Source organism: Myotis lucifugus, unplaced genomic scaffold, assembly GCF_000147115.1.
Source record: "Myotis lucifugus unplaced genomic scaffold, Myoluc2.0 scaffold_160, whole genome shotgun sequence".
NCBI lineage: Eukaryota > Metazoa > Chordata > Mammalia > Chiroptera > Vespertilionidae > Myotis > Myotis lucifugus.
The window spans coordinates 220,696-233,784 of record NW_005871208.1 but is presented as its reverse complement, the minus strand read 5'-3'; the positions used below and the strand labels follow the sequence as shown (position 1 = coordinate 233,784).

The following is a 13,089-nucleotide window of genomic DNA, read 5'->3' as shown; positions in this document are numbered from 1 at the left end:
TTCGATTCCGGCCAAGGGCATGTACCTGGGTTGCGGGCACATCCCCAGTAGGAGATGTGCAGGAGGCAGCTGATCGATGTTTCTCTCTCATCGATGTTTCTAACTCTCTATCTCTCTCCCTTCCTCTCTGTAAAAAATCAATAAAATATATTTAAAAAAAAAAAAAAAGAAAGCAAAGGAACACAAGAATAGAATGAAGAAAATCAGGGGGACTGCGAAGGCCAATGTTGGTGCATAAGATTTGTCAACAATGTGTCACTCCCTCTGGACATTTCCAGGGTCGTCTTCCTGTCAGTGTGATGCAGAAGAACACACATTGAGAATTTAGACTCAGCATTTATGATGCCTCTGCTCTTTCTCTCTGCCCTCAAGCAATCAGCATCATTAAAAAGAAGAGAGCCCAGCTGGCATGGCTCAGTGGTTGAGCATTGACCTATGATCCAGGAGGTCACAGTTCGATTCCCAGTCAGAGCACATACCTGGGTTGTGGGCTTGATCCCCAGTGTGGGACGTGCAGGAGACAGCTGATGAATGATTCTTTCTCATCATTGATGTTTCTATCTCTCTCTCCCTCTCCCTTCCTCTCTGAAATCAATAATAAAAATATATTTTTAAAAAAGGAAGAGAAATGCCCCCCCCCCAAAATTTTTTAAATAAATAAATAAAAAGTGCGGCCAAAGTCACCATCTATGCCTACCACTAGGAGATGATGCGGGGCATGTAGATTTGACACTAGTTGTGAGAGTCTTAAATGTAGTCCTAAAGAATTTAATTTTTCTTTTCTTTTTTTTTATAATCCTCACCTGAGGATATGTTTTTACTGATTTGAGAGAGAGAGAAAGAGAGAAACATCTATCCGTTGCCTCCTCTATGCACCCCAACCCACAACTCAGATATGTGCCCTGACCCACAATCTTTTTGGTGTATGGGACAACACTACAACCAACTGAGCCATCTGGTCAGGACCTAAAGATTTTGGTTTTTAAGCAAATACAGATTGGGCTTCTCTGAGCTAGGCCACGGATACAGAAATGGATGTGATATTGGCCCTGCCCTTAAAGGTACACTTTAGAACAGCGGTTCTCAACCTGTGGGTTGCGACCCCTTTGGCGGTCGAACGACCCTTTCACAGGGGTCGCCTAAGACCATCCTGCATATCAGATATTTACATTACGATTCATAACAGTAGCAACATTACAGTTATGAAGTAGCAACGAAAATAATTTTATGGTTGGGTCACAACATGAGGAACTGTATTTAAAGGGCCAGAAGGTTGAGAACCACTGCTTTAGAGTATGTGATGTTAAGGGGTAACTTTTAGGAGGCCCTAAAGCCTCCTCTTAAACTCCTCATCCGAAGGCTAGAGCTGTCTCCTTACTCTCCAAAGGAGGTAGGAGGTGGGAGGAAAATGACAAAAGAGACCCTGGTCCCCAGCCCAGCTCAGCCCTCCTCCCCAAGCTCTACTCTGTGTTAGAATGCTGGGGGTTAGGCTGGAAACGGAGCTCTCCAGGTTACCTGAGCATCATATTTTACATTCCCCTGACTAGCTCAAGGACCTAAAAAGGTGACTGTTTGTATAGAACTCCTTCTAACAGCTTTTCCAGGCCTCTCCTGTATCTGCAGACATGAAAAGTTGAATTCTGCAGTTCTAGGGACCTGGTGACTTTGCTGCTTCCCTCTAGACTTCCAAGCTTCCCGGCTCCCCTCTGCCTAAAAAACCACAACACCCATAGTCCTCTGCTCTAGGGCCTCCCTCTGCCTACCTCAAGGCATACTGCATCTCCCTCTTTCCTCTTCTACTGACTGATGGGCAGAGCCTTTCACCTCCCGCAGGACATGCCCACTCCTCCACTCGGCTCCCCCTGGCCTCTACCCTTATAACCCTCAAATTATCCCAAGGGCTCCCTCTTCTAACTCCCCCACATTGTCCTCTGGGAGCTCTCTTTTCAGCTCTCTGAGTCTCCCCAAACCTGTTTCCTAGCACCCTCTTCCACAGAGTTCTCTCATGCACCTACTTTGCTTTTGCCTCCCGGCATTTACACCAATGTCTGCAGGTATACAGACATATGCACACGTCCCATCTCCCTCTGTGCACTCGGAGATGTTGCTGACCCTTCCTTCCTCTTGCTAGTCACTCTTCCCTCCTCCAATCCTCTTTTGCCCCCACCTCCTAGTGCACGGGATAGGTCTCTGTGCTGGCAGTGCCACTGAGGACAGTGAGGCAGTGACACGCTACTAGGGGAGCACCCCGAAGGGAAAACCAGTCCAGGTTCTCCATCTTACTTCTGGAAAAGACTTTGTTGGATGCTTTTCAACTAAAAGTAGATAATTAATTTAGCCCTGGCCTTGTTCTGTCTTTGAATAACAGATAAATTAGTTTACTTGAAAAGAAATCTTTTCATTTGTATTTCCATGTCACCTGTGATTTTCCCTGCCTTCCACCCGCAGCCCTGCCAACTGGCAGGAAGGTTAGCAAAGCTGCTGATAAGAGGAGTATAAAAAGGCTTGGGTCATGGTAAGGGGCCACTTGTGGTCTACTCCACTGGCAACATGCTGAGCTTCCTCGTCTTTGCCACCCTGGTCCTTTATGGTGAGTGGGTCATGTGGCCTGAGTTCTAAGAGGGGATTTGAGCAGGAGGGTCAGAAAGCTATCCCTAAGCCCAGATCTGCTCTCTACTCCAGAGCGGGTAGGACACTCAGCCTGTAAGTCTAGCAAAAATTTTACTCTCCTGGAGCCCATGAGAGAAAAGTGTGGGGCCACTCTTGTGCAGGCCCCTCATGAAGCAGAGAAGCCTCTACCAGGGGCCTGGGCTTCCCTACCACCCCCACTGACAAGAAGACATCCTCAGCAGGTGCCTGGCTGGGTGAGCACTGCTGTCCATGCCCCCTGGAGAATCCTGCCCAAGCACTGTGTGTGTGTGTGTGCGCGCGTGTGCGCGTGCGTGTGTGTGTGTGTGTGTGTGTGTGTGTGTGTGTGTGTGTCGGGGGGGGGGCGGGGGGGCAGTAGTCAGGAAGGAGGGGGTTCCCGGCAGGCCAAGGGATGGCCTGAGGAAGGTTGAGAAAAGTTGCCTCTGAGGCCCAGCCTGGTGATTTGAGGTAGGTCCTTCACAGCATGCCAGGGTTCTGAGGACACCCTGGGAAAGCAGAAGGCACTCAGACTCCCCTGCTTTAGAAAGGGGCTCAGGGAACTCACAGTGGGGGGCGGGGAGGGGGGCTCATTGCTAGGGAGGAACTGTGAATTTGCAGACAAAGCACAACTGCTATTCCCCATCCCCACCCCGGGCTGACCCCATGCTTAGTCATCACTCACTTTTCTTCTGCCCCACAAAGGACACAGCACCCAGGATTTTCCGGAAACCAACGCCCGGGTAGTTGGAGGGGTTGAGGCCCGGAAGAATTCCTGGCCCTCTCAGGTGGGTGTTTCTTCACAGCCCCAGACTTCCAATAAAATAAGAGTTGCCTGGGCACTGATACACAGTATTACAGGTGTTTGTGTATGTCCTTATCAACAGGAAGCTCTCCAACTGCCTGTATTCTAGATTTTAAAGATGAATGGGACCAGGCTTAGGTGGTTTTACTAAGTACAAAAGCTTGAAGGAGCGAATTTAAATACCAACCACACTCTCTCTCCCAGGCACACACCTAAACACGAATCACATTTACACTCCCAGCAACACCATTTGTGCCACATTAACAAGACTGTGTGCCAGACCCACACTTCAGACTCCATATACCTTGACACACACACACACACACACACACACACACACACACACACACACATATACCTTCACACAGTATGTGTCACACTTTCAAGTGCACTCCCGCCCCCAAGTAGAGTATGTTGTTTATTTGGCTATTTAAAGAGTTTCCACTTTGCCCTAGCCGGTTTGGCTCGGTGGATAGAGCGTCAGCCTGCGGACCGAAGGGTCCCAGGTTCGATTCCGGTCAAGGGCACTATGCCTGGGTTGTGGGCTTGGTCCAACCTGCAGGAGGCAGCCAATCAATGATTCCCTCTCATCATTGATGTTTCTATCTCTCTCTTCCTCTCCCTTCCTCTCTGAAATCAATAAAAATATTTAAAAAAAGAGTTTCCACTTTCATAACAGGACAAGTAGGCTCTGATTTAAGCAATTCAAATGTAAAAATTGGCAAGTTGAGAAGAATCATTACAATTAGAATTAAATCAATTTACAAAAGTTTGAGCCCCGTCTGGCTGGTTTGGCTCAGTGGATAGAGCATTGGACTGCGGATTGGAAGGTCCTGGGTTCGATTCCGGTCAAGGGCATATGCCCAGGTTTCGGGCTTGATCCTCAGTAGGGACCTGCAGGAGGCAGCCCATCAATAATACTCTCTCATCATTGATGTTTCTATCTCTCTCTCCCTCTCCCTTCCTCTCTGAAATCAATAAAAGAATATATATATTTTTTAAAAAGTTTGAGCCCCAATTTTCAGAAGTTATTGTGTTATATGAGGTGCTGAAGAAGACATGAACTGACAAAAATGGACATTCCAATGGTATTCCTAAATATTCCCTGAAGTAGGGGGACAGGGTATATCTTGAAAACATTGGAGGGGAGGCTCTGAGACCTAAGCTTGTGGGTCTTAGGTGGTGGAGCAAATCCATAGCTACATTTCCTTCCCAAGAGGAAATGGAGGTAGAAGGAAATGAGTTCTTGGCCCTTTGCAACAACCTAGAGCTGGGGAGGGGGGCAAATACACTCTGTGTGTATGCCTTTACCTCCCCACACCCATCCATGTACACAGCAAACACTGCCAAACAACGGTGCACTCTTTCCTGCTGATCCCAGATCATCTACACACCCTTTTTCGCTACCACACCAGGTAGACACTAGCAATCAATCAATAGCAATTGACAGATCAAATGAAATCTATTTGCCATCTCTAGCCCAGAAAGTTGGAGAATGTTTTGAGGGATGGCAGGAATTTCAGGGGTAACGTGATTTGGGGCAAAGGCTTTTAAGAAACACCACTTATTCTTCCTTTCTTTCCTCCCTGTCTAGATTTCCCTCCAGTACTGGTCCAGAGGTAACTGGTATCACACCTGTGGAGGGACCCTCGTCAGACGGAACTGGGTGATGACAGCTGCTCACTGTGTGGACAAGTGAGAAAAACAAAGACCAGCTTTACTGAGCCCCTGGAGGGGAAGAGTTTGGCCCTTCTGGAGAAATATGTATCTTTGACCACCAGGGCAGGACTTTAAGGGTCTGTTTGGAGGCCTGTGGGAAGGCAGTACCATATAATGAAAAGTACAAATTTTGGCATTAGGCAAGCTCAGGTTCAAATCTCATTCCACCTTCTTCCAGCTATATGACCTTAGATGACTTACTCCTCTTAAGTCCTCTTTCTCTTCTCTCTAAAGTGAGGTAATAAAACCTACTTTGTAGAGTTATTGTGAGGGTTAAGAAGGTAAATATTTGAGTGCCTAGTCAATGCCTGGCTGGTAACAATATTTTTAAATTGATCTTTATTGTTGAAAATATTACAGATGTACCTTTTTTAATTAAGGTATTACATATGTGCCCTTATCACCCCCATTGCCACCCCCCAGATGTCCCTTTTTAAAAAATTTATCTTTATTGCTGGCTGGTAACAATTTTTTCTTATGGCACAATGGTTGGTTCTCAGTTGAGCATGTATCAGAATCACCTGGCAGGCACAGATTGCTGGACTCCATCTAGCATTTTCTGATTTGGTAGGTCCAGGGTGAGGCCTGATAGTCTGCATTTGTAGCAAATTTCCAGGTTATGCGGATGCTGCTGTTCCAGGAACCATGCTTTAAGAATTATTAGTCTAGAAGTTTATACTTTCCTCCAAATTCCTCTGGGAGCTAAAAAGCTATTATTTCATTTATGTTCCCCATATGATGTTTAGTTTAAGAAACTGGGAAAATGAAGTTGATGGTAGTTTTTGTCCTCCCACGTTAATTAATTAGGAAATGAGGGAGCTTGTTTCTCATCGTCCAGGATTTTTCATCCTTCCTCTGCTGGACCAGATAAGATGAGTTCCTGTCCTAAAGATAAGATATAAGCTGGTTTCCCAACTTTTCCCTAAGGGGGAAAGAGAAGGCTTGGGCATCCTGGATCACTCATGGCTTCCTTCTGTCGCTCCAGCCAAATGACGTTCCGTGTGGTGGTTGGAGACCACAACCTGAGTCAGAATGATGGTACTGAGCAGTACGTGAATGTGCAGAAGATCGTGGTGCATCCATACTGGAACAGCAATAACGTGGCTGCCGGGTAAGGGCAAGGCTGGGCTGGCCTTGGGCTGGGAAGTGGAGGGCTGACTAACTAGCAACAGGGTTTTGGCTTCCTTCATCCATGAGGACTTTGAGAATTTATATTTTGGAGAATTTGAGAATTTTAAAAAATTTCTGGTATTTATTTGATCTAAGCTGGTTTGCAGGATTGGATCACCTAAAGCTCCTTCTCTGCAGAGTTAAATGTTTCTGTTTTTATTGTTATTTATTATTTACTAGAGCAGTGGTTCTCAACCTTCCTAATGCCGCGACCCTTTAATACAGTTCCTCATGTTGTGGTGACCCCCAACCATTATTTTCGTTGCTACTTCATAACTGTAATTTTGCTACTGTTATGAATCGTAATGTAAATATCTGATATGCAGGATGTATTTTCATTGTTACAAATTGAACATAATTAAAGCATAGTGATTAATCACAAAAACAATATGTAATTATATATGTGTTTTCTGATGGTCTTAGGTGACCCCTGTGAAAGGGTCGTTCGACCCCTAAAGGGGTCGCGACCCACAGGTTGAGAACCGCTGTACTAGAGGCTCGGTGCACGAATTCGTGCATGGGTGGGGTCCCTCTGGGTGGCCTGCAAGGATCGGGCTGAAACCCGCAGTCCAACCTGCAGCTCCTACTTGCCGCTCCCACTCATCCCAGCCCCACTGTGCCTGCCACGGGCTCGAGCCCAATCAGTCCCAACAGGAGAGGCTCGCACTGCCACAGCAGCACTCACCAGCCATGAGCCCTGCATCTGGCGCCTTCCCAAGGGGAGTGGCCTGTGGGATCAGGCTGAAACCAGCTCTCTGACATTCCCCGAGGGGTCCTGAATTGCTAGAGGGCACAGGCCAGGCTGAGGGACCCCACTGGTGCACGACTGGGCCCGGGAGGGACTGCAGGAGGGCTACAGGGCGTGTCCAGCCCATCTTGCTCAGTCCCAATCAGCCAGAACCCAGTAGCAAGCTAACCTACAGGTCGGAGCATCTGCCCCCTGGTGGTCAGTGCACGTCATAGCGAGCGGTTGAGCAGTCTTAGCATATCATTAGCATATTACACTTGGATTGGTTGTTCAGTTCTGCCATTTGGTCTATTTGCATATTACCCTTTTATTATATAGGATTTTATAGAATAGATTTCATCAACAAAAGTAATTTTCTTAAAATGAATCTTACATGTGAAAACTCCACCAAGACTGAGCTGTACATTTTTGGAAAAGAAGTCATCAAAATGGTGGTCAATTCTATAGAATATGGGGGTTGGGATCAGTTCAAGTAATTGGGATATTTCTGCAGAGCTTTCAGAACCACACAGATTTTTACATCTTTCTTCCTTGAAAACTTCTCTGCTACCATCATCGCAACACTCTGCTCCTTTCTGATTCCCCACTTATAACTGAAAGATATAAGCTCCAGCTTGGCCGGTGTGGCTCCGTGGTTGCATGTCAACCTAAGAACTAGGAGGTCCTGGTTCTATTCCCAGTCATGAGACATTCCCAGGTTGCAGGCTGGATCCCAGTAGGGGATGTGCAGGAGGCAGCCAATCAATGATTCTCTGTCATCATTGATGTTTCTATCTCTCTCTCCCTCTCCCTGACTCTCTGAAATAAAATATACATTAAATATATATATATATATACACACACACTTAAGATGTAAGCTCCACTCCTCAGGGTTGCAGGTATCAGAGCTAGATTACAACACCAAGACTTCACCAGCAGGTGCTGCTGTTAAATATATAATGTCCTAAACAATCCAAATGTATAATGCCTCAAGTTTGAGATTTAGCAAGTCAGCACCCTCCTTCTTCAAAATCATTGGTTTCCAATTCTATGGGGACACAAGGCTAGGGGAGGGCCTGCCCATATGCCCATCTGAGGCCTGAGACCTGAGACCTGAGACCTGTTCAGCCAAAGGGCAGCTGAGACCTGTTCAGCCAGGGCAGCTGGCCCACGAGTGAGCAGACTCTTTTCCTCCCTCCCGTAGCTATGACATCGCCCTGCTGCGCCTGGCCCAGAGCGTTACCCTCAACAACTACGTCCAGCTGGGTGTTCTGCCACGGGAGGGAACCATCCTGGCTAACAACAGTCCCTGCTACATCACAGGCTGGGGCAGGACCAGAAGTAAGTCACCTACATGGGCACCGTCTACCACATGAATCTTGATTAGCTGAGCTTCTAGGGTACAATTTTCTGTGGTCCTAGGTATTCATAGCCAGAAGCCAAGAAACCACAAAGGAACCAGAGATAAAATAACTGAGACATGAAATCAAGCTAAGAACAGGCAATGGAATCAAGGCAGAGATTCATAGACTCTTATAACTCAAAAAACAACCGAACAGCAACAACAAAAAGCCACACTACTTAACTAAATATTATAAACAAGCCTCTCATTTTATTTTATACATGAGGAAACTGAGGACAAAGGAAATTAAACACTTTGTACAAGATCACATTACTAGTTAGTAACTACTGATTTGGGGCTGGAACCCAGGTATCCTGGCTCCCAATTTGGTAGTCATTACATCATTGTGCTACCTCCATAGACAGTCACTGGGTTTTGGGTTGGAGTGAATGAACCAGGGCAGCTGTAGGTCCAGAAAAGTCAATGCAGATGAGGCCTCTGCCTTCTTCTGGTCATCATGGAAAGATTTCTGATAGGGAATGTCATTCAGATAACATAGAAAGGAGGGAGAAGCTATGAGCAGAGATAGTAAGAGGGGCAGAGATGTTAGGCCTGCCATGGAAGTCTATCAGTCACCAGGCAGTATTTGAGCTCTGAAAGAGAGGCAAGGCCTTGCTATGAGCAGCCAGTCTCCTGGGAAAATCTGAAGCTGAGAGACATACTTCTAATCTAGCTCTGCTCTCAGTTCACTTAATGTCATTATGGTTCAATTTCATGATCTTTAACATGAAAGGGTTGTAAGGATCCAAAGAAATAATTCATGTGCAAAGGCTTTGAAAAATCAAAGAGCCAGATAAAGAAAGGTTGCACCAAGCTCTTAAGAAATGCAAACAAGGATGCACAGTCCCATTTCTGCTTCATAGGGTATACAATGTAAGGAAAAAACAGGACAGGTCAATAAGTTATCAACAAATGATTTTGTTACTTCGCTAAGGTATCCATGAGTTGTTGTGTTATGTGTGTGTGTTTTTTTAAAAAAAGGCAGGAGTAGGATTGGTTGTGGGTTGTTTTTTTTTAATCTGCATTATTTGTGTTTTTTAAATATATTTTTTATTGATTTCAGAGAGGAAGTGAGAGGGAGAGATAAATAGAAACATCAACGATGAGAGAGAATCATTGATTGGCTGCCTCCCATATGCCCCCCACCAGGGATCAAGCCCGGGCATCGAACCCCAGGACCCTTCAGTCCGCAGGCCAACGTTCTATCCACTGAGCCAAACTGGCTAGGGCTAGGATTGGTTTTTTAGAACCTGGGAACAGTAATCAAGGATGACTCCCTAAAGGAAAGAGCCTGTTGTTTCCATACAAAGAGATAAAAAGGAGGATCTATGACATGCAGTGGGCAGGAAGAAGGAGCTTGCCTGGAGTTCAGCTTTCATCAGAGCTTGGGAAGGTTTGGGAGAATGTGGAAGGTTTTTCCCTTGGATAGTATCTGGGGCTGATCTCCAATGCTGTGTGTCCTGTTTAGCCAATGGACAGCTGGCCCAGACCCTGCAGCAGGCTTACCTGCCCACTGTGGACTATGCCACCTGCTCCAGCTCCTCCTACTGGGGCTCCACTGTGAAGAACACCATGGTGTGCGCTGGAGGAGATGGAGCTCGCTCTGGATGCCAGGTGAACACTTGTAGAAAGTGTCTAAAGTCCCACCCCAGATCTCTCCCCTCTCTGCCTACCACTTCCCACCTTTTCCTTACCTGCTATTCCACATTTACACCCCATGTACAGATACAACTTTCTACTCTGGTTTCTGAATGAGAATGATTCTTTGCTAATAACTTTATGCTCACAGGATCTCAAAGTTGAAAAAAATCTTAAAAATGCATCTTGCCTAGAGCCCCCACCTCAAAAGCTTATATGTGGTCTAATATTTGTGTTGGTATATGTTCTTTAGAATTTGTTCATGACCTAGACTTTTTATGGATGCAGTGGGGCTAAGCCTGGAGTGATGGTTGTAATTTTGTATAAGGTAGCTCCCCTTAAAGGAGCTACAAAAATGATCAATCTATTGATCAATGATCAATAGCTCCTCTATTTCCACTCTTTTACTTCACTAGTACTTACAGCCATACATATGGGTGGATATAGTAGGGGAAAGTGCACAAATGGTTTTATAACAGTATAAGTAAAACAGAATTTTCTCTTTAGACACAATGAATCAGCAATACACCATCTTACAGATTTCTTAATGCAATTCAACAAATGGTCTTGATTAGCTACTAAATAAAATACCAGATACTGTGCATTTATGCTAGGGATACAAAGATAAACACAGTGGAGAAATGAGAAGAGCAGACATATGAGAGAACATCCTATATAATAAAAGGCTAATATGCAAATCGACCAAACAGCAGAGCAACTAGTCACTATGATGTGCACTGACCACCAGGGGCAGACACTCAATGCAGGAGCTGCCCCCTGGTGGTCAGTGCGCTCCCACAGGGGGAGCGCCACTCAGCCAGAAGCCCTGAGCTGGGCTGGCGAGCACAGCGCCAGTGGTGGGAGCCTCTCCCACCTCTGTAGCAGCGCTAAGGATATCCGACTGCTGGCTTAGGCCCGCTCCCCACTGTCGAACTGCCAGACTGCGAGAGGGTGCAGGCCGGGCTGAGGGGGTCCCCCATCCCCCAAGTGCATGATTTTCATGCACCAGGCCTCTAGTTGTAATATAATATGGTTAAGTGTTTACAATAAAGATATGCACCAGGTGGTAGGGAAGTCCAAAAAATAGGTACTTACCTCTATCTGGTGGGGTCTGAAAAGACTTGCCTTCTCTGAGAAAGTGGAATCTGCAGTGAGTCCTGAAAGTTAAACAGGAGAAGGAGGGAAAGACATTCAGGGAGAGGTACAGCATGAAGAAAGGCATGGACCAAGAACCTAGGTAGGACACATACAGAATTATAGGGTGTTCCCTACAGCTATCTAGAGCAGAGGTCGAAGCCCACAAGCCTCCAAATCCAGTCTGATGCCTGTTTTTGTTTGGCCCTTGAGCTAAGAATGGTTTTTACATTTTTAAATGGTTGGGGGGGGGAAATAACAGAATAATATGTCATGACACGTGAAAAATATAAAATTTCAATGTTCATAAAAATATTTAATTGGAAAACAGTATAGTTGTTTCTTGTGTATTGTTTATGGCTGCTTTTACAGAATTGAGTAGTTGTGGCAGAGCCTGCAAAGCCTAAGATATTTACTATTGGCCGTTAACAGAAAAAAGTTTGCTGACTCCTTGAGCTAGAGCATAAACTATTACCATACTAGGGAATGTCAGGAGATGACACTAGGGGCAAGTAGGAGCCACATGACATAGGGCTTTAAATGTCATGCTTGGGGGACATGAACTTTATCACTTAGGTACTTGGAAATTATTGAAGAGTTTCAAACAGGAGAACCGCATGATCTGATTTGTCTTTTAGAAGCACTGTCTGATGACAAATAATCATGTTTTTGAAGAGGACAAGATTGGCAGGGAGATTGGTTAGGAGACTATTGTAATTGTCCAGGCAAGAAATTTGAGGGTCTGAATTAGGGCAGTGGAGAAGAGGGAAGAAGGAGGATATGGGATGCATTACAGGCATTTGGCTTAAGTTATTTGGGAGAGAGGTTTGCTCCCTCAAATGAGACAAGATTTATAGGATTTGAGAGGAAAGGTGGTGAGTTTAGTTCTGGATACGTTGAGTCTGAGATCCCTGTGGGATATTCAGGTATAGTTAACTGGTAAGAAATTAGATATAAAGAAAGCGGAACCTGGGTGAGAGAGCTGGGCTAGAGATACCCCTAACAGCAACTGAGACACTCCCACCCCACCTCTCAGCCCCAAGGAAACCACTAGAAAAAGAGCAGTGACTTAGCAGAACTGCAATAACATAAATACTTGAGTGCTTCAGGGAGATATGTGAAAGACAAAGAACCCATAAAGATCTAAGAGGGACTAGTGGCAAGAGAAAAATAAGAGTTTTATTAAATCTCAAAAAATACGGATAGGTCATCACATAATAAACAGTGCAGCCAGAGCCACAGTAGATAACTGAATGTGACTACTTGGCAGTGGGTGAGTCACTGGCAACTATGGCAAGAACAGTTCCAGTGGAGTGGTATGGCAGAAGCTAAAGGGTAAGGAAGAAGAGGCAATAAAAACATAGCGAGGGCCCAGCCAGTGGTTGACCAGACGGTCATAGTTCAATTCCCAGTCAGGGCACATGCCCAGGTTGTGGGCCTGATCCCCAGTAGGAGGGCGTGCAAGAGGCAGCCAATTGATGATTCTCTCTCATCATTGATGTTTCTATCTCTCTCTCCCTTTCTCTCTCTGAAATCAATAAAAACATATAAAAATATTTTTTAAAAATACATAGCAAGGAAATATAGAACACTCTTTCAATAATCTTGGGTGAAAGAGAGGAACAAAAAAAGTCTGGTAGCTTTAAGAGGATGAGAAGTCAAGACCGATATGGACCGTTTAAAAGTAAAGAAAATTAAGTGTGTTAAAAAAGACAGAAAGAGAAGGACCCTATAGAGCAGTGTTTCTCAACCCTTGGATGCACCTTAGGAACCTCTTGGGAAACTTTTTTAAAAAGCGGGGTTTCCTGGGCCAAAATCCTCCGAAAATTCTTTTTTCTTTTGTATGAGCGGGGGTCCCCAAAAATAGAA

General features: G+C 45.4%; 1 protein-coding gene across 4 annotated transcripts in view; it reads left to right on the top strand.

Moving 5' to 3' along the window:
- The first annotated feature begins 592 nt into the window (after positions 1 to 592).
- CELA1 (chymotrypsin like elastase family member 1) overlaps positions 593 to 13,089 on the top strand; it is an 18,985-nt gene continuing 6,488 nt past the window's right edge. The window contains exons 1-6 of one of the 4 annotated variants that reach the window (XM_006095664.3): positions 606 to 2,590; positions 3,331 to 3,413; positions 5,025 to 5,125; positions 6,135 to 6,260; positions 8,251 to 8,387; positions 9,917 to 10,062. In XM_006095664.3, coding sequence (XP_006095726.1) covers positions 2,551 to 2,590; positions 3,331 to 3,413; positions 5,025 to 5,125; positions 6,135 to 6,260; positions 8,251 to 8,387; positions 9,917 to 10,062 — 633 coding nt within the window. In that variant the 5' untranslated portion in view covers positions 606 to 2,550. Of the gene's footprint in view, positions 2,865 to 3,330; positions 3,414 to 5,024; positions 5,126 to 6,134; positions 6,261 to 8,250; positions 8,388 to 9,916; positions 10,063 to 13,089 lie in introns of all 4 variants that reach the window. The other 3 variants (XM_023759684.1, XM_023759682.1, XM_023759683.1) reach the window with 3 other exon arrangements.